Genomic DNA, 23360 nt, shown 5'->3' on the forward strand with positions numbered 1-23360 from the left:
TGTTGTTTCTTTGACACATTCCTCATTTCAATTCTCCATTTTATTCACATTAACACCGTTCGTTTAACATGGTTTTTTTTATGTTCTAAGGGAGGCAAAAGATCAATTGGATATTTAGGCTCTGAGTCACGAAACAGAAATGTCAATTCCATCGAAAGGAATGACAAAGAATAGTCTACAAAATACAACAAAGAAAACTTATGAATGAGCAAAACGAACTACACCAAAAACTGGGAGATATATTGTGTGTTATAGGTGTTGCAACCGTCGTGTTGCGTAGATGCCGAATCAATGGACCAATTAAGCTTATCAACCTTTTAGAGTAACACAACGGGTACCTCCAGTACATCAACATCTGTGTCAATGTTGAGGAAACAATCAAGAAATGAAACAGATCTTCGGTGTCAGTGGTATCAACGGAATAAAAAAAGACTGTTTTCAGAGTTATTGTTCATAATAAGTGCAACACTTTCCCTGACTTACAATCGAAAAAAGAATTTTATTTTGTCATATTAAAAGAGCCCCCTGTCTCAAGAAATATATTGGTTTTTTTTATATTTTGAAGAAGCTTCAGTTAGAGCAGTATGTTGGATGCATTTAAATTATTAGATAAGAAATCTATTCACAAATGTCACTCGCCGTTGCCTTCTCACATTGAATATTCTGTTCTCATAATAAATATCCAGTGTATTTACATTTTGCTGCTTTACTGTTTGATGTTTGTTTTCAACGAATACAAATTTAAAATACACACACACAGGTAGGCCTACATGTTACCTATAGTCGACATGCACCAAACAACGATCACATGATCATTATTACCTGTAGGTACACATACAATCAAGGAAGGTAAATTGCATGACATTCATGTATTATTACTGGTAAGTTCGTCAAATAAGATACGTTTATTGGTCACCGTTAGCTGAATATTGTTCATTCCTTAAAATACGTATCATTTACCAAAAGCTTACTAAAATGAAAATCTAAAATTTACTTTATAATTGTATCTAAGAGTAAAAATCAATTGCACAAAGACGACTGTAATGGTTACCAAAACGTTGCACACTTTAAACCAGGTATTTGATATCTGAGAATCAGGAAATATATGCAATTTGAGAATTCCTTGAAACATGTTTTTATATCATTCAAAATTATCAGCCAAACTGTGTACTACAAGAATCAACTGTCCTTCGCCTCCCATTTCATACCTAGATTTTATATATGTGGTGCTGTTTCTGTGCATGCACTGAATTTGTATCATTATATCAGAGACATTTTCTGGTGTAGAAATGACAGTATATTCGACACAGTTACGAAATGATTTCTAACCCATAAACATGGTCAGAAAGGTATTGTTATGAGGCGGCACAATACTAACTATAATAGATTTATATGTACAGGTTATATATATCTATACTTCTATGATATTCAAGCTGCATGTTATCATTAGGTCTTTCCACCTTTCCGTGTGGAAAGACCTATTATTTTGTTCTGATTATTAGGTCTTTCCACCTTTCTTGTGGAACGACCTATTGAATTTGTTCTGCTTATTTTTTTTCCCGCCTACATTTGATGCGACTTTTCCCCCTTTTATAATATTGGAGATAAAGGATACTACAGATACAGTTAAGTCGGCTTCATATCTTGACTTACATCTATAAATTGACAATGAGGGTCGATTGAAGACAAAACTTTACGACAAAAGAGATGATTTCAGCTTTCCAATTGTGAACTTTCCATTTCTAAGTAGCAACATTCCAGCAGCACCTGCATACGGGGTATATATCTCCCAATTGATACGATATTCCCGTGCTTGCATTTCCTATCATGATTTTCTTGATAGAGGGTTACTGCTCACAAGGAAGCTATTAAACCAAGAGTTCCAAATGGTGAAGTTGAAATCATCCCTTCGTAAATTTTACGGACGCCATCACGAGTTGGTTGACCGTTATGGAATAACCGTTTCACAAATGATATCGGATATGTTGCTTACGTCGTAACTACAATCCACTTCCCTTTCATGAATTTGACCTACCGAATTAGACTATTTACCGGATTTGTTATCACATAAGCAACACGACGGGTGCCGCATGTGGAGCAAGATCTGCTTACCCTTCCGGAGCACCTGAGATCACCCCTAGTGTTTGGTGGGGTTCGTGTTGTTTATTCTTTAGTTTTCTATGTTGTGTCATGTGTACTATTGTTTTTCTGTTTGTCTTTTTCATTTTTAGCCATGGCGTAGTCAGTTTGTTCTAGATTTACGAGTTTGACTGTCCCTTTGGTATCTTTCGTCCCTCTTTTATATCTTATATTAGTTGTATGGTAATATAACTCATTATCATTATAAAGTAAAGGCTTAGGGTCTTTTGATTTAAGATCCTTGGTCCAAAAAAATGAAAATTATGGCAAGGTCAAAGGTCAAAGTCATATTCTAAATTTTGGTTTTGGCTTATTTTCTATCTTTTTCATTTACCTTATAAGATTTCAACAAATTATTTTTACTAAATTGTTAGTTGCGACATGTTGTAACTTATAAATTTTGATTGGAAGGGTGCGAAGAGAATAAATGGGAATTTTTGCCTCTTTTATACTTAGAATTATGCGTAAAGTGATATCACTCATGAACCATACATAATACAGACCTAGGGTCTTTTAATTTGGGATCCTTGGTTTATGACCTTGAAATTGAGGTCAAGGTAATAGGTAAATTGGACGTTCTAGATTTTGACCTTTGCTTGAAATTCATATTTATATATCATTTAGCCATAGGAACTGACATTTTCAACTGAATTTTAATATTTTCATATCAAAATAGATCCTTATTGGTGGAAAGACCTTCAATTGTTCTTTGAACAATGTGTTTTTAATTAGGTCTTTCAACCTTTCTTGTGGTAAGACCTATTTAATTTGTTCTGATTATTAGGTGTTTCCACCTTTCTTGTGGAAAGACCTATTGCATTTGTTCTGGTTATTCTTTTTTTTCTTCCGCCTAATTTTTTTCTTGCAGTGTAAAAATGTTTCAAAAGATGTCGCTTTGTTTTTTTGTATATGATATCATACAGTCTATACGCTTTTGAAACTGACCCTGTTTAACCGAACACTTTTCTTTGTAAGAGTTATCTCTCCAAACACTGTTTTTCTTGTTATCAGATCTCCACCACAACCATAAAAGAAATCGACAAATTTATTTTTCCAAATTGTTCGTTATATCCTCAGGATGTTACGTTTTATTTTCACCGAAGCTTTACGAAGACTCCATATGAGAGTTATTTCCCCTTTTAAAATGAAATAAATGAAATAAATTTTTTACTGGAAAACCATTAGTGGTAGAGGCTTAGGGTCTTTTGATTTGACGTCCTTGGTCCAAAAAAATGAGAATGAGGTCAAGGTCAAAGGTCAAGGTCATGTTCAAAAATATGATTTTGGCTTGTTATCTCTTATATTCAGAAATCATACAAGATATCAACAAAATATTTTCCCACAATGTGTGTTGCGACATGGTGCAACACATAAATTTTAGTTAAAAGGGTACGTAAACATTTGATGTGACTTTTCCCCCCTTTTATATCTTATATTAGTTGTTTGGTAATATAACTCATTAACAATATAAAGTAGAGGCCTGGGGTCTTTGAGGTCCTTGGTTGTTGACCTTGAAATTGAGCTCAAGGTCATAGACAAAATTTACGTTCTAGATTTTGACCTTTGCTTTTACCTCATATGTATACATGATAAAGACATGGAACTTTTTGCAATAGGTTGCAAGCAATGTGAACTTGTAACCGGAACTGGAAGTGACCTTTTGCTTACCGGAAGTAGCTATTTTTTGTTCTAAATTAATGTAAAAGTATGTAGAACCATATATTTTTGGAATCAGTGTCAATTAAACTATCAAACTATACCGGAAATAACACCATTTGAACCGGAAGTGAACAATTATTTCCCTTATCTATATTTATTCCAATAGAAACCATACATTTTTGGAATCAGCGTTCAACAAGCTGTCATTTGACGCTACAACTGATATTTGAAACCTAATTTTAATATTTTCATATAAAAATCCTAACTGGTGGAAAGACCATCAATGGTTCTTTGAACAATTGTTTTTTTTTTTTTTTTTTTTTTTTTCTTCCTGCTAATTTCTTTCTTGCGGTGTAAAAATGTTTCAAAAGATGTCAGTTAGTTTTTTTGTATATGATATCATACATTCTATACGCTTTTGAAACTCACCCTGTTTAATCTTGTAAGAGTTATCTCCCCAAACACTGTTTTTCTTGTTATCAGATCTCCTCTGCAACCATATAAGAAAGCGACAATTTTATTTTTCAAATTGCTTCCAAGTTACATCCTCAGGATGTTACGTTTTATTTTTACCGAAGCTTTACGAAGACTCCATATGAGAGTTATTTCCCCTTTTGTAATGAAATAAATGAAATAAATTCGTTACTTGAAAACCATTAGTGATAGAGGCCTAGGGTCTTTTGATTTGAGGTCCTCGGTCCAAAAAAATGAAAATGAGGTCAAGGTCAAAGGTCAAGGTCATGTTCAAAAATATGATTTTGGCTTGTTATCTTTTATTTTCAGAAATCCTATAAGATATTGACAAAATATTTTCACAAAATGTGTGTTACGACATGAGTAACACGTAAATTTTAGTTAAAAGGGTACATAAACATTTGATGCGACTTTTCCCCCTTTTATATCTTATATTAGTTGTATGGTAATATAACTCATTATCATTATAAAGGAAAGGCTTAGGGTCTTTTGATTTGAGGTCTTTGGTCCAAAAAAATGAATATGAGGTCAAGGTCAAAGGTCAAGGTCATATTCTAAATTTTGATTTTGGCTTATTTTCAAAAATTTTCAAAAACTGTATGACATATTGACAAATAATTTTTCATAAATTGTTAGTTGCAACATGTCCTTACTTGTATATTTTGGTTGAAAGGGTGCGCAGACAATAAATGGGAGTTTTGGCCCATCTTACATTTAGAATTACGCTTAAAGATATATTACTCATTAACCAAACATATTAAAGATCTAGGGTCTTCTGATTAAAGGACCTTGGTTTGTGACCTTGAAATTGAGGTCAAGGTCATAGTTTAATAGGACGTTCTAGATTTTGTCCTTTGCTTTAAATTCATATTAATACATCATAAAGCCATAGGAACTGACATTTTCAACTGATTTTTCATATTTCAATATCAAAATAGATCTTTACTAGTGGAAAGACTTTCAATTGTTCAGAGAACAATTGGTTTTTAATTTAATTTTTTTTTTCTTCCTCCTAATTTTTTTCTTGCGGTGTAAAAATGTTTCAAAAGATGTAGCTTAGTTTTTTTGTATATGATATCATACAGTTTATACGCTTTTGAAACTGACACTGTTTAACCGAACACTTTTCTTTGTAAGAGTTATCTCCTCAAACACTGTTTTTCTTGTTATCAGATCTCCTCCGCAACCGTTAAAGAAAGCAACAAATTTATTTTTCCAAATTGCTCGTTATGTCTTGAGGATGTTACGTTTTATTTTCACCGAAGCTTTACGAAAACTCCATATGAGACTTATTTCCCCTTTTGTTTTGAAAAACATGAAATAAATTTGTAACTAGAAAACCATAAGTGATAGAGGCCTAGGGTCTTTTAATTTGAGGTCCTTGGTCCAAAAAAATGAAAATGAGGTGAAGGTCATGTTCAAAAATATGATTTTGGCTTGTTATCTCTTATTTTCAAAATTCATTTAAGATATCGACAAAATATTTGCAGACAATTGTTTGTTGCAACAAGGCGTAACACGGAAATTTTAGTTAAAAGGGTACGTAAACATTTTTTGCGACTTTTTCCCCCTTTTATGTCTTATATTAGTTGTATGGTAATATAACTCATTAACAATATAAAGTAGAGGCCTGGGGTCTTTTGATTTTAGGTCCTTGGTTGTTGACCTTGAAATTGAGCTCAAGGTCATAGACAAAATGTACGTTCTAGATTTTGACCTTTGCTTTTACCTCATTTGTATACATGATAAAGACATGGGACTTTTTGCAATAGGTTGCAAGCAATGTGAACTTGTAAAAGCTAACCGGAAGTGACCTTTTGTTTACCGGAAGTAGCTATTTTTTGTTCTAAATTAATGTAAAAGTGTGTAGAACCATATATTTTTGGAATCAGTGTCAATTAAACTATCAAACTATACCAGAAATAACATCATTTGAACCGGAAGTAAACAATTATCTCCCTTATCTATATTTTTTCCATAGAAACCATACATTTTTGGAATCAGCGTTCAACAAGCTGTAATTTGACACTCAAACTGACTTTTGAAACCAAATTTTAATATTTTCATGTAAAAAAATCCTTACTGGTGGAAAGACTATCAATGGTTCTCTGAACAATTGGTTTTTAATTTTTTAATTAGGTGTTACCACCTTTTTTTGTGGAAAGACCTTTTGAATTTGTTCTGATTATTTTATTTTTTATTTTTTTTTTTCCGCCTAATTTTTTTCTTGCGGTGTAAGAATGTTTCAAAAGATGTCGCTTAGTTTTTTTGCATATGATATCATACAGTCTATACGCTTTTGAAACTCACCCTGTTTAACCGAACACTTTTCTTTGTAAGAGTTATCTCCCCAAACACTGTTTTTCTTGTTATCAGATCTTCAATGCAACCGTGAAAGAAAGCGACAAATTTATTTTTCCAAATTGCTCGTTATATCCTCAGGATGTTACGTTTAATTTTCACCGAAGCTCTACTAAGACTTCATATGAGAGTTATTTCCCCTTTTGTAATGAATTAAATAAAATAAATTTGTTACTGGAAAACCATTAGTGATAGAGGCCTAGGATATTTTGATCTGAGGTCCTTGGTCCAAAAAATGAAAATGAGGTCAAGGTCAAAGGTCAAGGTCATATTTAAAATTATGATTTTGGCTTGTTATCTCTTATTTTCAGAAATCCTATAAGATATCGACAAAATATTTTCACAAAATGTGTGTCACAACATGGCGTAACACGTAAATTTTAGTCAAAAGGGTACGTAAACATTTGATGCAAATTTTCCCCCTTTTATATCTTATATTAGTTGTATGGTAATATAACTCATTATCATTATAAAGTAAAGGCTTAGGGTCTTTTGATTTTAGATCCTTGGTCCAAAAAAATGAAAATTACGTCAAGGTCAAAGGTCAAGGTCAAATTCTTAATTTTGATTTTGAATTATTTTCACTCTTTTTCATTAACTTTATGAGATTTCAACAAATTATTTTTACTTAATTGTTAGTTGCGACATGTTGTAACTTATAAATTTTTATTGGAAGGGTGCGAAGAGAATAAATGGGAGTTTTTGCCTCTTTTATATTTAGAATTATGTGTAAAGTGATTTTACTCATGAACCATACAAAATACAGACCTAGGGTCTTTTGATTTTGGATCCTTGGTTTATGACCTTGAAATTGAGGTCAAGTTCATAGGTTAATTGGACGTTCTAGAATTGACCTTTGCTTGAAATTCATATTCATACGTCATTTAGCCATAGGAACTGACATTTTCAACTGAATTTAATATTTTCATATCAAAATAGATCCTTATTGGTGGAAAGACCTTCAATTGTTCTTTGAACAATTGGTTTTTAATTTATTGTTTTTTTTCTTCCGCTGATTTTTTTCTTGCCGTGTAAAAATGTTTCAAAAGATGTTGCTTAGTTTTTTTGTATATGATATCATACAGTCTATACGCTTTTGAAACTGACCCTGTTTAACCGAACACTTTTCTTTGTAAGAGTTATCTCCCCAAACACTGTTTTTTTTTTGTTATCAGATCTCCTCTGCAACCGTAAAAGAAAGGGACAAATTTATTTTTCCAAATTGCTCGTTAAATCCTCAGAATGTTAGTTTTTATTTTGACCGAAGCTTTACTAAGACTCCATATGAGAGTAATTTCCCCTTTTGTATTGAAATAAGTGAAACAAATTTCTGACTAGAAAACCATAAGTGATAGAGGCCTGGAGTCTTTTCATTTGAGGTCCTTGGTCAAAAAAAATGAAAATGAGGTCAAGGTCAAAGGTCAAGGTCATGCTCAATTTTTTGATTTTGGCTTGTTAATACTTATTTTCAGAAATCATATAAAATATCGACAAAATACTTTCACACAATTGTTAGTCGTGACATGTAGTTACACATAAATTTGAGTCGAAAGGGTACGTAAAAATTTGATGCGAGTTTTCCCCCCTTTTATATCTAATACCAGTCGTATGGTAATATAACTCATTAACAGTATAAAGTAAAGACCTAAAGTCTTTTGATTTAAGGTCATTGGTTTATGACCTTGAAATTGAGCTCAAGATCATGTGTTAATTTAACGTTCTAGATTTTGACCTTTGCTTTTACCTCATATGTATTCATGTTAAATTGTTATCAAAGGTACCAGGATTATAATTTAGTACGCCAGACGCGCGTTTCGTCTACATAAGACTCATCAGTGACGCTCATATCAAAATAGTAATAAACCAAACAAATACAAAGTTGAAGAGCTTTGAGGATTCAAAATTCCAAAAAGTTGTGCCAAATACGGCTAAGGTAATCTATGCCTGGGATAAGAAAATCCTTAGTTTTTCGAAAAATTCAAAGTTTTGTAAACAGGAAATTTATAAAAATGACCACATAATTGATATTCATGTCAACACCGAAGTGCTGACTACTCGGCTGGTGATACTCTCGGGGACGAAACTTCCACCAGCAGAGGCATCGACCCAGTGGTGTAAATTGTTATCAAAGGTACCAGGATTATAATTTAGTACGCCAGACGCGCGTTTCCTCTACATAAGACTCATCAGTGACGCTCATTTCAAAATAGTAATAAACCAAACAATTACAAAGTTGAAGAGCATTGAGGATTCAAAATTCCAAAAAGTTGTGCCAAATACGGCTAAGGTAATCAATGCCTGGGATAAGAAAATCCTTAGTTTTTCGAAAAATTCAAAGTTTTGTAAACAGTAAATTTATAAAAATGACCACATAATTGATATTCATGTCAACACCGAAGTGCTGACTACTGGGCTGGTGATACCCTCGGGGACGAAACGTCCAACAGCAGAGGCATCGACCCAGTGGTGTAAATTGTTATCAAAGGTTACTTGACTTAACTTAAAGCTATTAGACTTTTTGCATTTGGTTGCAAGCACTATGAGGTTGAAAAAGCTAACCGGAAGTGACCTTTTGTAAACCGGAAGTAGATATTTTTTGTAATAAATCATTGTCAAAGTATGAAAACCCAGATATTTTTGGAATCAGCGTCAAGTAAACTATAAGACAGTAGCGAAAGAAACATATTTTGAACCGGAAGTAGAAAATTATCTCCCTTTTTTATTTTTTTTTGTATAGAAACCTTATATTTTTGGAATCAGCGTACAATATGTTGTCCTTTGACGCTGAAATTGACATTTAAAACCAAATTATAATATTTTCATATAAAAAAAATCATTATTGGTGGAAAGACCATCAATAGTTCTCTGAACAATTGGTTTTTAATTATCAATTGTTTTTATTTTCAGACATGGCTACAGTAACAAGTACAAACTGTAGTGTGTGTGAATCACAGTACATTGTTAAAACTGCTGTGAAGTGGTGTTTCGAGTGTGATGAAGCATTTTGTCCCGATTGCCTTAAGTACCATAGCAACGTTAAGTCAACAAAAGGTCACGCTGTTATTGATGTAAGTGATTTAAAAGAATTGCCTGAATTCGTACTGAAAATAAAGCAGCATTGTGATGACCATGAAGCGCTTTTCCAGAACTATTGCTTAAGTCATGAACGACCATGTTGTAGGAAATGCATTAATTCGACGCATAAGAACTGTACAGATATGCCACCTCTAGATGATGTCATCAAAGATGCTCGCAAGTCAACAGCAGTAAAAGACATTCAAGAACGTTTACAGAACCTAAAAGAGTATCATGAGCGTCTCTTTCATGAAAAAGAGGAAAATGCAAAAGAAATAAAGACGCAATCAAAGACCATAATGGAGCATGTTAAGTCCATCCGACTTAAATTGAATCAGCATTTAGATCGGTTAGAAAGAGAATTTCTTGAGAAGGTATCCGATCTTGAGAAAAATGCACTGCAAAATATAGAGAGAATTTCTAGAGATATGAAAGATAAGGGAGACCGAACAGATGAATTAAACAAATGCCTAATAAAAATGCAAAATCATGCGTCAGAACTTCAGATATTTCTCGGAACCAAGGAATTCGAATTTGAAATAAGTACGCAGGAAAAAGAGATCGAAGAATTAACCAAAGATCATTCGTTTGACATACGACGCATTCTTTTCAAAGAAAATATTAAACTTTCAGATTTCACATCTGATATTTGTTCTTTCGGTGATATTGCATTAGAGACGAAACCCTCAATAATAAGTTACACGACGCCTAAAGAACACCAGGCACAGATCTCAATTGAGGGAAGAAAATTTGATGATATCAAACTAAAACTGGTGGCAGCATTCAACTTCGAGGTAAAAATGTCCATGTTCGGATTTGCTATTTTGGAAAATGGTAATGCATGTTATACTGATTTTATATCAAAAACCTTAAATGTTAACAACCCTAACGGAGTTTTGTTACACTCGATTGTTCTCCCTCAGACACCATATGACATAGTGGTTGTCAACGCTGTAACGCTGTAACAGCTCAAGATAAAATCTTAATCGTCAGTCTAAAAACAAGATCAGTTGTGAAAACTATTGAGGCTTCGAGTGAATGTCATGGAATATCCATTTTCAATGGGAATTTGATTTGCAGTTCAGCAAAAGAAGGACTGCTTTCAATTAATCTCGATAATGACGTTTCAACTAAGATTGATATTGGAAGTTACACGTCGAATGATTCATATGTTGCAGTTAATGATGGAAAACTTTACTGCACTAATACTTCATGTCCTTCCATACAATGCTACAATGTTGATAAAACACTTGCTTGGGAATTCATGGACCAATCTTTGCAGGGACTTCGCGGTATAGCTGTTGATAAAACTGGAGTCGTTTATGTCGGCAATGTGGACGGTGGAAACATAATTATAATCGACTCCGATGGAGCCAAACACAAAGAAGTAAATATCGATAACACTCAATATCCGAGAACACTTAGCTTCAATAAGGCAAGGACGCGTTTGCTTATTTCCAGTGCGAAAGGTCAAGCGGGTATTTTTGACGTCACGTGATATGTTTGTTGAAGAAAATTTACATCAGGTTTCTTCATTATTCTTGAAAGCGATTTTTTAAACTGTAGACTATTTAAATATCATGCTTTTTTCAAAATTTATATTTTTTGTGGTTTTTTTTTCATCAATGAAAATAGATATTAAAAGTATATCATCGACCTTGGTTCTATGTTCAAGTTATATATACAACATGGTAAATACTTCACATTGATACCTACAAATAAAACTTTATTATCTGAATAAAGGTCAACGTAACATTTATTAAGAATATATGGCGATTTTCTGTTTTTTGCTATTAGGTTAACGTGATATCACTCGATAGAAAATTGGTAAGGATACAGGACGCATGGAGAAACCGATATAATCATATAAGCTGATCTTTCACAACTAATTAAACTAATCTTTATTTCTAAATACATTGCATGTTTAAAGGCATCGACTATAACATTTGTACCTTTGAATTTATCCCCTCAAAGACAAACGGTTTAGTGAACTGATCTTTAACGTTAATTGTCAAATAATTCATGTATTGACAAAAGCATGTTGATGTGAACAACACCTTTAAAGTCCATGATTCAACCCGGCTAGGGTAGAACTCACGAAGTCCCACGTCGAAGCAAACGCACTACAAAAAAAAAACGCTCAGGCGGTTTCCACTCGAAAAGAATAGATAAAATTGAGAATGGAAATGGGGATTGTGTCAAAGATACAAAAACATGACAAAACAGCAAAATCCAGTCAAAATCCTTCAACGGTCCTTCTACACAGCGAAAAAAAATCCGCACCTGGAGGCGGGCTTCTGCTTTTCATCAATTGCATATATAGACGTTGTACTGCCACTTTATGCATATGGATATTTCCTCTTGGCCATCCGTAATACACAAAGGCTTATCTTTTTCTGAATATTTATTTGTATATATATACCAGCGGCGACGTGAGAAAGATCGTTGACGTATATTAAGACGTGACAAAATAGCCCAACAATATTAGATCTGTGTATTTTTTTGAAACAAATTTTGTTCTTCCCTGGCCGGGATTCGAAATTATGCTGCTGTTATCGTAGCACCAAATCGTATTTTTCTATGTCCGGCCCGTTTTAATACGTGCCCTCTTAGGCTCGACAAAAATCAAGCTTTTGCTGGGCGTGTGTTACCTTTTCCTCGTCAGTTTTTATCTAGCGTCCTAACACAATACATGATATATAAGGTGGTGGTAATACAAGGCTAAAAACACAGTACGTGATATATAAGGTGATAGTGATATACGACTGAAAACACATTCTTTATATATAATTCGGCTAAATAACAGCCCAACAATTCAAAGTCTGTAAATTTTTATTTTTTCCCTGGCCAGGATTTGAATGCATGCTACTGAGATGTCTATATTCACGAGATTCAAATGTTACTCTTATTTCAAATACACTTAGCATGAATGGTCCATTAGGAGAAGACTTTATAATTGATCTGGTGTTGGTGTTACGATATGATATACACATGCATGTTTGCTAGGTTACGCTTTGAAAACATGTGTCTGAAAGATGTACAACAAAGTTTTAAAAAAAATACTTAGATATAGGAAGATGTGGTGTGAGTGCCAATGAGACAACTCTCCATCCAAATAACAATTTAAAAAGTAAACCATTACTTGTATTTTTGTCTATCTGATGAGTTAGTTTAATTAGTTATTTGTTGTATTGCTGAAAAATTTAAGAATTAAAGTAATCTTGGTAAAAAAAAAAGCTAAGATTTGCAATTCAGACAAAATAGAGATAGTACACTTTAATTTTTTTAATAACTTTTTCAAATCAACTTGGATTTTTATCAAACTATGCAGCTATCAGTATTAAGCTTACTGAATCTTAGCTAATTTCTTTTTTAGTTGTATTACTATCAAATATAAGAATTAAGTTAATCTAGGTAAAAAAAAAAGATATAGAATTTGCAGTTCAAACAAAAAAGAGACAGTACACTTTAATTTTTCTAATGACTTTTTCAAATCAACTTGGATTTTCATCAATCTATATAGCTACTTTGGTGATGTATTTATCTTACGGAATCCCAGGTTGTTATGAAGTTTGGTGTATTGCGGTCAAATTTAAGATTTAATTTAATCTAGGTCAAACAGCTAAGATTTGCAGTTTTGACAAAATAGAGATAGTACACTTTAATATTTTTCATAACTCTTTGAAATCAACTTGGATTTTCATCAAACTCTATAACTGTCTTTCCAATATATTGATCTTACTGAATCATAGATTGTAATCTAGTTTGGTGTATTTCTGTCAAATTTAAGAATTTTATTAATCCAGGTCAAAAAGCAACGATATTAGAAATTTATCTTTCCTCAAAAATCGGGAAAAAGCATATTTAAAATAGTTATATAATTCCTTTAATGTTTTATTCCTTTTGATATTTAATATATAAATATATCAAAAAGGGATGAAACATTAAAGAAATTATTAAACTATTTCTTCTGATTTGTGGTGATTTATAAAGCCATACCTTCTGCTTGGGGTAAATTTATTAAAAGATCACATCTACCAGAGATTTTTAAAATCTAAATAACATTTATTCAAAGTTGCAACATCCTGTTAAATCTAAATTGCAAGGCTTTTTTAATTCACTAGATAAGTCATACACGAGTTTAAGAAAAGTAGGGCTTTTTTTTTACCTGTAAAACTGTGTACTGATGTAATTAAACCATGTATAGTGCCATGTCATTAAATTTGACAAAAAAAAATATTTTAAGATTTGATTAAAATAAATTTTTACTGCAACTTTGGAACACATTTCTTTTTTTTAAAAGGTTATCAAGGATTGTTATGAAAGTTCATGAGATTAAATTATTGTTTTAACAAAAAAAAAGGTGTTTATTTTGTTTAAGCTGATTTGAAAAAGTTATGAAATTTTAAAAAAGGCACCTTGTTTTTGTTAAAACAAAAAAATAATATCATTTAATATATGAGGAAAGATATATTTTTAATATCGTAGCTTTTTGACCTAGATTAGTTAAATTCTTAAATTTGACAGAAAAACACCAATCTAAATAACGGTAAACGGACAGAAAGTCATAGGACAAAAAGTCACAAATAATCTGTTGAAAAATTGTTTGAATATGTAAACGAAATGTCTTGAAATGTTTACTTTTTAATACATATATTCATATTAAAGATAAGGAAATGTGTCATTATACTTCAAAAATAAAGATTTATCTAATTGTGCAAAAGAAAGATTTCTTGGCACCATGAAACCATTTAAGTGTCAAGCCACTTCGAAATATTGTTTTTTGAACAATTATTTAATCATTTTTGATAATTTTTTTGATAAATTTTATTTACAAAGTTCGTTTATGTTCAATAGTTAAAGAAAAATACAAAAATATTTTGGTAGAAATAAGTGTTTTTTATTCAAAGAAAATAATCAGAAAAAATTAATTGCGACTTTTTGTCCAGTGATTTTCTGTCCTACATTCTAAATAACAACCTATGATTCAGTAAGATCAATATATTGCAAAGATAGTTGTAGAGTTTGATGAATATCTAAGATGATTTGAAAAATTTATGTGTACAATCTCTTTTTTGTCAAAACTGGAAATTCTAGCTTTTTTACCTAGATTAAATTAAATCTTAAATTTGACAGCAAATACACCAAACCTCATAACAACCTGGGATTCAGTAAGATTAATACCAAAGTAGCTATATAGTTTGATGAAAATCCAAGATGATTTGCAAAAGTTATTAAAAAAATTAAAGTGTACTATCTCTATTTTGTTCAAACTGCAAATTCAAGCTTTTTTTACCTAGATTAATTTAATTCTTAAATTTTACAGCAATACAACAAAAAACAAAATGACATGGGATTCAGTAAGCTTAATATATATCTAAAATAGCTGTTTAGTTTGATGAAAATCAAAGTTGATTTGAAAAAGTTATAAAAAAATTGAAGATGTCTATCTGAATTTATATAATAATTTTTATTTTTACCTATTGTAAAATTAAATCCTTCATTTCACAGCAATATATCAAACTACCTAATATGCTTGAATTTTGTAAGATCAATATTTAATTTAGTTAGATGGGCTGATTTCCACCAGTCAAAACTAAATTTGAAGGTCAAGATTAGTAGAGACAGGTCGAGACTAGTCAAGAAAGGACGAGACAGGTCGAGCCTTGGTCAAGACCATTCAGACTACACAAAAATCATCAAGGACTGAATCAGACTTATTAAGTAAAGTCAATACCTAGTCGAGTACACTTAAGTACAGTTAAGTACAGTCGAGACAATGTCGAGACTAGTCGAGTAAAATGTGTGCTCGATTTTACTGGTCGAGCACAAAAACTGGTCAATTCAGACTCTGAGCAGTTTGTAGTGTAAGTATAATTGCCCAATTTAGAAGTCCGACCAAATAAATATACCAACCGATACCAATCCCCAAAGCCTTCAAACTTGGGACAATAAGATCTGGGAAACCGATACAAATTGTTATCTTGATACATGTCATATACTAGTAAATCTATTATCAATGATATGAAAGGAAAATGTTAACCTACTATGAAAATGTCCAAGCACTGCAGTGAATGGAATTATAGTTGGTTGATTGATAATTGTTGGCTGCTAAATGACACTCTGACCAATATTGGGTATATTGTAACGATAGTTTTTTATTGGTGGGGAAATCCCGAGTCCAACGAGAAAACTTCTGCCGTTCCTTTAGAAAACTGACAATCTAAGTCAACTTCTTCATCAAATATTGGAAATCATTTTCTTCCCGATTTAGACACAGGAAGATGTGTATCTGAACATAGGAATGAACAAGTTTCTCATGTACAGGTGATAGTACTAGTAAATTTAGAAACTATTGCTAATCATTGATTACTGGTAGAAATTTAAGATATAAGAAGGGCGATTGCAAACATTTTGTGAAGGAAAATCACTATTTAATTTATTTATGCGAATTGTTAACAAACGGAGCGAGACCGAGTGTCGACGACAAGGTAAATTTCACATTCAATCAAAATATCATCCGTCGTACGTATTTTCATTCAATTGTCAGTCGTAATAAGGGATACTACCTAATTGGTAAAATAAAAATAAAAAAATACTATTCTGGTATCCAAGAATTTAGACCACAAACAACAGGCAGCTACAGACACGGGTATGTCTTATTAGTTGACCAATTTATGATGGTGATTGACCAATGGACGCAGATTCGTTCGTTCTTCCTCATATCTCAATTGCACCAAGTTATGTTTCATAATATTAAAAAGACCAAGTTAAGTACACAGGGTGCGCATTTCGACAATCAATGTTTCTTTCGTGATTCTCGGGTCCAACACTTTACAAAGTCCAAAACCTAAGTTGCACATCCTTGATTATGAGATCCGTGTGTTTTGAATGTTCGCAAGTGTAACATATTGTATTACTTAAGATATGTTATCGTCTGATAGAGAGTATATAACTGATACAAAATTGGAAGCTGACAATTGGAAAGTTTAAATCATAACGATTCATAGATTCTAGTTAAATCACCTAGTCCATTTAAGAAGCATCCAGATTGGAGTTTTTCTTCGATCATATCAGAAGATTCATCATAAGACATTATTCAAATTTATTTTTAAATACTAGTACGTGGCGGTAAAAATAATAAGACAATTAGAACATTTCGCAGAATTTTCGTTATATGAAATTTTACTTGGATTAGTAAATTGAAATAGACTGATTTGTTCATTTTGCTGTAGAATAGAGATGAAAATATTGTATCTGAATCTTGGCTTACGTAAACTGGAGGTTTTTGTGTCGAAAAGTGAGATTCTAATGCAATTATTTAGTATCAATGGTTCTGAATGGATGACAGTTAGCGTAAAATTCTTTATCTCCTTGTCTGTAACTAAGGAAGCCGACATTTTGAATTGCTGAATGTATTGACATGTAATTTCTACAATAATATGCCAAAAAACTCACATATTGCACCTAAAAGTCTTCTTTTTATCAAATTTTATTACATTCTGAAGCGGCACAGAAGCCAGAAAATGCACAGTGTTTATGTTTAACGCCGGAAGCATATCTATGACGTCACCTAGTATAGGGACCAAAGAAGATAACATCTTTTCGCGGATTTTTTTTTTTTTGAAGATTTTACACTGAAATAATGATTGAAATTTAATTATAAACTTGTTTTGCATTAGAATAGAGATAACTGTATTGTATTTGAAGCTTTAAGGACGTCCATCGGTAGTTTTACTGTCGCAAATACCCGTTTACCTGTCTCCGCTCCGCGTCGCCAGGTAAACTAAATTTGCGACTGTAAAACTACCGATGGACGTCCTTAAAGCTTCAAATACAATACAGTTATCTGAGGCAGTCTTAATGAGTTGGTCGTAACGCGGAACAGTCGTTTTTGTGTATTACTGTGTTTGCGCTAAAGATAAATTTATTGTGATTATACTGGTTGACGATAATCGGTCTTCATATTTAAATAATCAATAACTAGATGAATTTGTTTTCATCATTGAAAATAATTAATGATCAGATAAAAATAAAATATATATCTATAGTTCACTACATGTGCATTTAACTCATTTATGTCAAATTATGAAGACTGCAAAAACACTATAAATATATACATAATATACTTGATATAGAATAGACCATATTAAATGAAACTCGGGTGTTTCTTTGTTTTGCATTCTTTTGCATATGCACGGGGGTACAAATCTCTTGCGACATCAAATGTCACTCAAATTCTTTTAACATTACTAAACAGGTTAAGAAGCAACCCTCTATATTTTGTTTATACCTTTATAGAGGAATAATCATTCTATAGAAGGGATATTATCACTCTATAGAGGAATATTTTTGTAAAGACTGGATTTAAAGCGAAATAGGGCAGAATGGAATTTTCTAGTTATATTGGCTATAATCTATAGCATTATATGCATAAAAAATTGCACTTTACTGACTAAGCACTATATAAATTAAGAGCTTTTATTTACCTAGGGTTGACTCCAAGATGCCAACTTCCGGTCCATTTTAAAATTTAAGAAATAACCCCGTACCTGGACCTCGTGAGAGAGTATGGCTATTAGCTAATACATGGAACGTAGCACCGGGAACCAGGATAATGTCTGCCATACTTGTTTTTCGTTAGTTATTTTGTTATAAATAAGGCTTTTTAAGTTTTCTCAATTGATTTGTATTATATTATTCATTGAATACATGGTATGGGTTTTCTTTCATTTTTGAAGGCCGTTCTTCTGCCTATAACTGTTAACATCTTCTTTGTTTAACTACGGCGGATAGTGATATCAGTGGCAATCATACCACATCTCTTAATTTTTATAATGGGTTTTCACGCCAAAATAGCAAAAGTCACATGATCGTTATGAACTGGATGAACACTTACAATTGAGGAAGTTGAATTACACTACAATATCTAATCTGTATCGACGAGGTCGGATATCATTCCTGGTAAGTTCAACTTATTACAAGATAACATATATATACTATCTTAGGTATATTATTGTTACATATTAAACTGAAAATCTACATTATACATGATATATTTTATCATTGACCAGGACATTAACAGAAACGGTTATAAATTAACTGGACCAGATGCGCATTTCTACAAATCATGTTCAGGCTACAATATTAAGGTGTAAAAGATTTCGATGACAACAGGTTTAATTTTTCAATTGTTCGTTTTAAAACATGTCATCACTATGTTAACTTTTATTTATTTCCGAAGATGTTTTTTTCAAATCCTATTTTGAGCTTTTATTTAAAGATTCATTTCAATAATTATACAATATATATCATTTAATGAAAATCGTGCACATTCTAAGGTCGTGTTAAGTTACACCCAATGTTAAAGAATAAGAGAGATGTGTCTTAAAAAAAATAGAACATTTATAATAAAAACAATTTCAAGTATTTGTGTGGTAGATCTAAATTTAATCAAATCATACTTGAAAATCATTTATAATAAACGATGTGTACAGGAAATGCATAATTAATGGAGAATAGAAAATAGCTTTTGAATGGAAATTGTTGTCAGGCGTATAAAATTATAATCCTGGTACTTTTGATAACTATTGTCACAAGTTCTTGTGAGGTTTGTCAACAGGAAATAAAGAAGAAAATTAGAATTTTAGAAAATGAGTTGTAGGAAATTTACAAATAATGATAGCTACATATTTTAATTAATCAATTTTAAAAATATGTAACAAGTTTTAAACAAACTGTAATAACATATTAACATAAACATCCTACGGTGTATAAAATAGAATAAGCAATAGATGAGTAACTTTTTTTTATTACATTTTGAAATTATTTTTTTTACAGATATGGAACATTATCGCTATTTTGTGCATTTTTCCTTTGATCTTTTTTTGTGATAATTTTCATATCATGCTTCTCACTTGAGATGGAAAAATTATCGTTAGAAACTAAGGAGGCCACGTGGCGTTGCTAACGAAATTGACATGAAATTGACCAACGTCGCCATAGGTAAAATAGCGATAAACAGATTATCATTGTTCATCTCAAATCGATTGCTTTTCTCACTTTCGCTGTACCAGCTCAAGCGAGAAAATCAATCTCGTTGAGATGATCAACGCTAATCTATAAGTCTAATGAGGATGTTTAAATTTATGTTTGAAATCTGAATCTTTTATTTATCATTTCTAATAATAATGTTCAGTGTAATTTAAAAAAAACAAAGAAATAATAAGTACCTGTATTGGTAAAAATTTGCCATTTGTTGGCATTAAAATTGAAATATCTTGTATAACTCATCGGTGAACTATATTTTTTATTGTTATTTTCAGATAAGCTTTACTTAAACTAAATTATTTTAAAATTTGGGTGATCCATAATTAAGTTCTTTTTTTATTTCGAAATTACCTTTATTTCTCCTATTAGTTCAACAACAAAAATTATTTTACAAAAATGTATGATTCTTTCGAATGCAGATTGTGAGCTTAAATGAACCTCATTTTTTTAATTTTATTTTTCTATGAAGTATAAAATAAAGTTCATTTATAGAAAAATATAGGGAAGTCCTATATTAGAAAAAAAAGATTTATACCCTCGAGCTTAGTCAGCTTTAAAACAAGTTGTGATTCACCATTTTGAAATATTGTTGAGTAAGTGCAAGGTCCAAGTCTAGAATATGACAGTGTCATTAACTTGTTGTGTATGAATCTTTGAATTTCTTATTTTATAAAGGACTTTCTGATTTAAATTTTCCTCGTTTGGTATTTTTGGTATTTTTGTTATTATACGTTTTATATACAAAGACTTCGTTTCATAAGCATAGTCTGATGTAAAATAAATTATGCTGAAGTAAGTGGTATAAGAACACACAAACGTTTGTTCAATGCAAAAACAATGGGTAGAAAACAAAAGCATCGAATCCTATATCTAAGCCCCTGATTTCAGGATGAGAACAAATTAATCATGACATCAAATAGACGTCTTTAATATCCACAAAATATTTATGAGCGGAGATTATGTTCACGTGATTCATGGAATCAAAGTGATAGTCAAACATAAATACTTTTTTTTATTTTAGACATGGCAGATGCAACAAGTACAAACTGTACTGTTTGTGAGGCACAGTCCGCTGTAAAAGCAGCTGTGAAGTGGTGTTCAGAATGTGAGGAAACCTTTTGTTTCGACTGTCTAAAGTACCATAGCAACGCCAAGTCAACAAAAAGTCATGCCGTAATTGATGTAAGTGATCAGAAAGAACTCCCTGATTTCGTACTGAAAATAAAGCAGCACTGTGGTGAACATGGATCGCTATTCCAGAACTATTGTTTAAGTCATGAACAACCATGTTGTAGGAAATGTATCAACTCCACCCATAAGAACTGCATAGATATGCCACCTCTAGATGATGTCATCAAAGATGTTAGCAAGTCAGCAGCTGTAGAAGACATTCAAAAACGTCTACAGAACCTTAAAGAGTATTATGAGCGTCTCTGTCAAGAAAAAGAGGAAAATGCAAAAGAAATTAAGACCCAGTCGAAAGCTATCATTGCGCATGTCATGTTCATCCGACTTAAATTGAATCGGCATTTAGATTGGTTAGAGAGTGATGTGCTAAAGAAGGTATCTGAGCAAGAAAATAACGCACTACAAAAGATGGGGACAATTTCGAGGGACTTAAAAGGGAAGGAGGATACAATAGGTGATTTATACAAAGGCTTCATAAAAATGCAAAATCATGCGTCAGAACTTCAGATATTTCTCGGAACCAAGGAATTCGAATTAGAAGTAAGAAGGCGGGAGAATGAAATTGAAGAATTGACAAAAGATGATTCGTTAGACATAAAGTGCATTGTGTTCCAAGAAAATATTGAACTTGCCTCTTTTACTTGTGACGTTAGTTCTTTCGGTGATATTGGAATACAGATTACTCCATCAACAACCATTTTCACAAAGCCAAAAGAGCAACAAGCACAGACTACAGTTGAGAAGAAAAAGATTGATGACATCAATCTGAAATTGTTGACAGAAGTTAAATTCGCGGGAAGCTATATATGTGGATGTGCAATTTTGGAAGATGATGCTTTATGTATTGCTGGCCCGAATACAAAAACATTGCTTTTGAAAAATACAAATGAATCTTTGATGCACAAAATTACTCTACCTGATAAGCCGTATGACATTACCTATGTAAACGAACACACCTTAGCAGTTACGACATCAAATTACTGCAGCACAATATTTATCGTTAACCTGATGACAAAAAAGGTCGAGAAAACCATCAACACTGAATACAGATGCTTTGGAATTTCCTTTTCGAACGGTAACTTGATAATCCATTCATCTGATGTGGGACTGATCTCACTAAATATAGAGAGTGGTAGAATAACTGAACTTGGTATTGGAAATAAGGTGTGTGATTCTTATGTCGCTATGCATGATGGTAAAATATACTGTACTAATCCGGCAGGGCATTGCATACAGTGCTACAATATCGAACAATCACTTGCCTGGGAATTCAAGGACAAATCGTTGATCGCACCACGAGGTATAGCCGTTGACAAAAAAGGAATGGTTTATGTCGGTGATCAGAGAGGCGGAAACGTGCTTATCATCTCCCCTGATGGAAGCAAACACAGAGTTATAAAGATCGATATGATTCCTAGGCCAAGGACACTCAGCTTTGATAAGGCAAGGACTCGTTTGCTTATATGCGGGGTAGACGGTCCAGTAGGCATATTTGTTATCACGTAAAAGGAACAACTAAATTGTGATCGATCACATGCCAAGTTGGAGGACACTTAGCTCCAACAAAGTAAACACTAGCTTGTTTATTTGCAATTTTAAAGGGCAAGTGATGTCATATTATCGATTTTGGAAAGAACATGTACAGCAATGCCAGTCACGTGGTATGTAATATATGGTGGAGTGAGTATTTGAGATCGATCGTGAGAGAAAAATTGAAGCAGATAATAGACCGAAATTAGAGAAAGAAGAATACAAATGTTAGTTTGTTATCACATTATAAGTTTTTCGAGTTTGACTGTCCCTTTGGTATCTTTCGTCCCTCTTTTTGTATGGTATTTTTAAATGAGTTTTGTATTGTTTGGGGATATCTGTTATAACTAGAGCTAACTCCTGATTTCGTCGACATGTTTAACCTCGCCACATTCTGTATATATGTGCCTGTCCATGGCAAAGTCAGGAGCCTGTGATTCAGTGGTTGTCGTTTGCTTATGTGTTACATATTTGTTTTTCATTCATTTTTATTTTTGTAAATAAATTAGGCCGTTAGTTTTCTTGTTTGAATTGTTTTACATAGTCATTTCGGGGCCTTTTATAGCTGACTATGCGGTATTGGCTTTGCTCATTGTTAAAGATAGTACGGTGACCTTTAGTTGATAATTTCTGTGTCATTTTGGTCTATTTTGGTGAGTTGTCTCATTGGCAATCATACCACATCTCCTTATTTTTGTAGTTGAGTAAAAATAGACTTCCCACTTAAAACCAAAACATATAAAATAAACTCAAATTAAAAAAACGACAAGATTATCAAAGGCTAAAGGTTCCTAATTTGGGACAGGCGCCGGGGTTCAAAGTGTTTTGTGAGATCTCATCCCTTTCCTATACCTCAAGCAAATGCATAATAAACAAATACGCAA

General features: G+C 32.3%; 2 protein-coding genes across 2 annotated transcripts; both read left to right on the forward strand.

The window, feature by feature from the left end:
- Positions 1–9542: 9542 nt before the first annotated feature.
- Positions 9543–10673, forward strand: LOC134690249 (E3 ubiquitin-protein ligase TRIM71-like). Its single transcript, XM_063550226.1, has one exon. It carries the CDS (start codon positions 9543–9545, stop codon positions 10671–10673), a length of 1131 nt encoding a protein of 376 aa, XP_063406296.1.
- Positions 10674–18555: 7882 nt separating this feature from the next.
- Positions 18556–23353, forward strand: LOC134691442 (uncharacterized). Its single transcript, XM_063551970.1, has 2 exons — positions 18556–18672; positions 20780–23353. Exon 2 carries the CDS (start codon positions 20782–20784, stop codon positions 22450–22452), a length of 1671 nt encoding a protein of 556 aa, XP_063408040.1. The 5' UTR covers positions 18556–18672; positions 20780–20781; the 3' UTR covers positions 22453–23353.
- The last annotated feature ends 7 nt before the right edge of the window (positions 23354–23360 follow it).

This window comes from Mytilus trossulus, chromosome 11 (genome assembly GCF_036588685.1).
Source record: "Mytilus trossulus isolate FHL-02 chromosome 11, PNRI_Mtr1.1.1.hap1, whole genome shotgun sequence".
NCBI lineage: Eukaryota > Metazoa > Mollusca > Bivalvia > Mytilida > Mytilidae > Mytilus > Mytilus trossulus.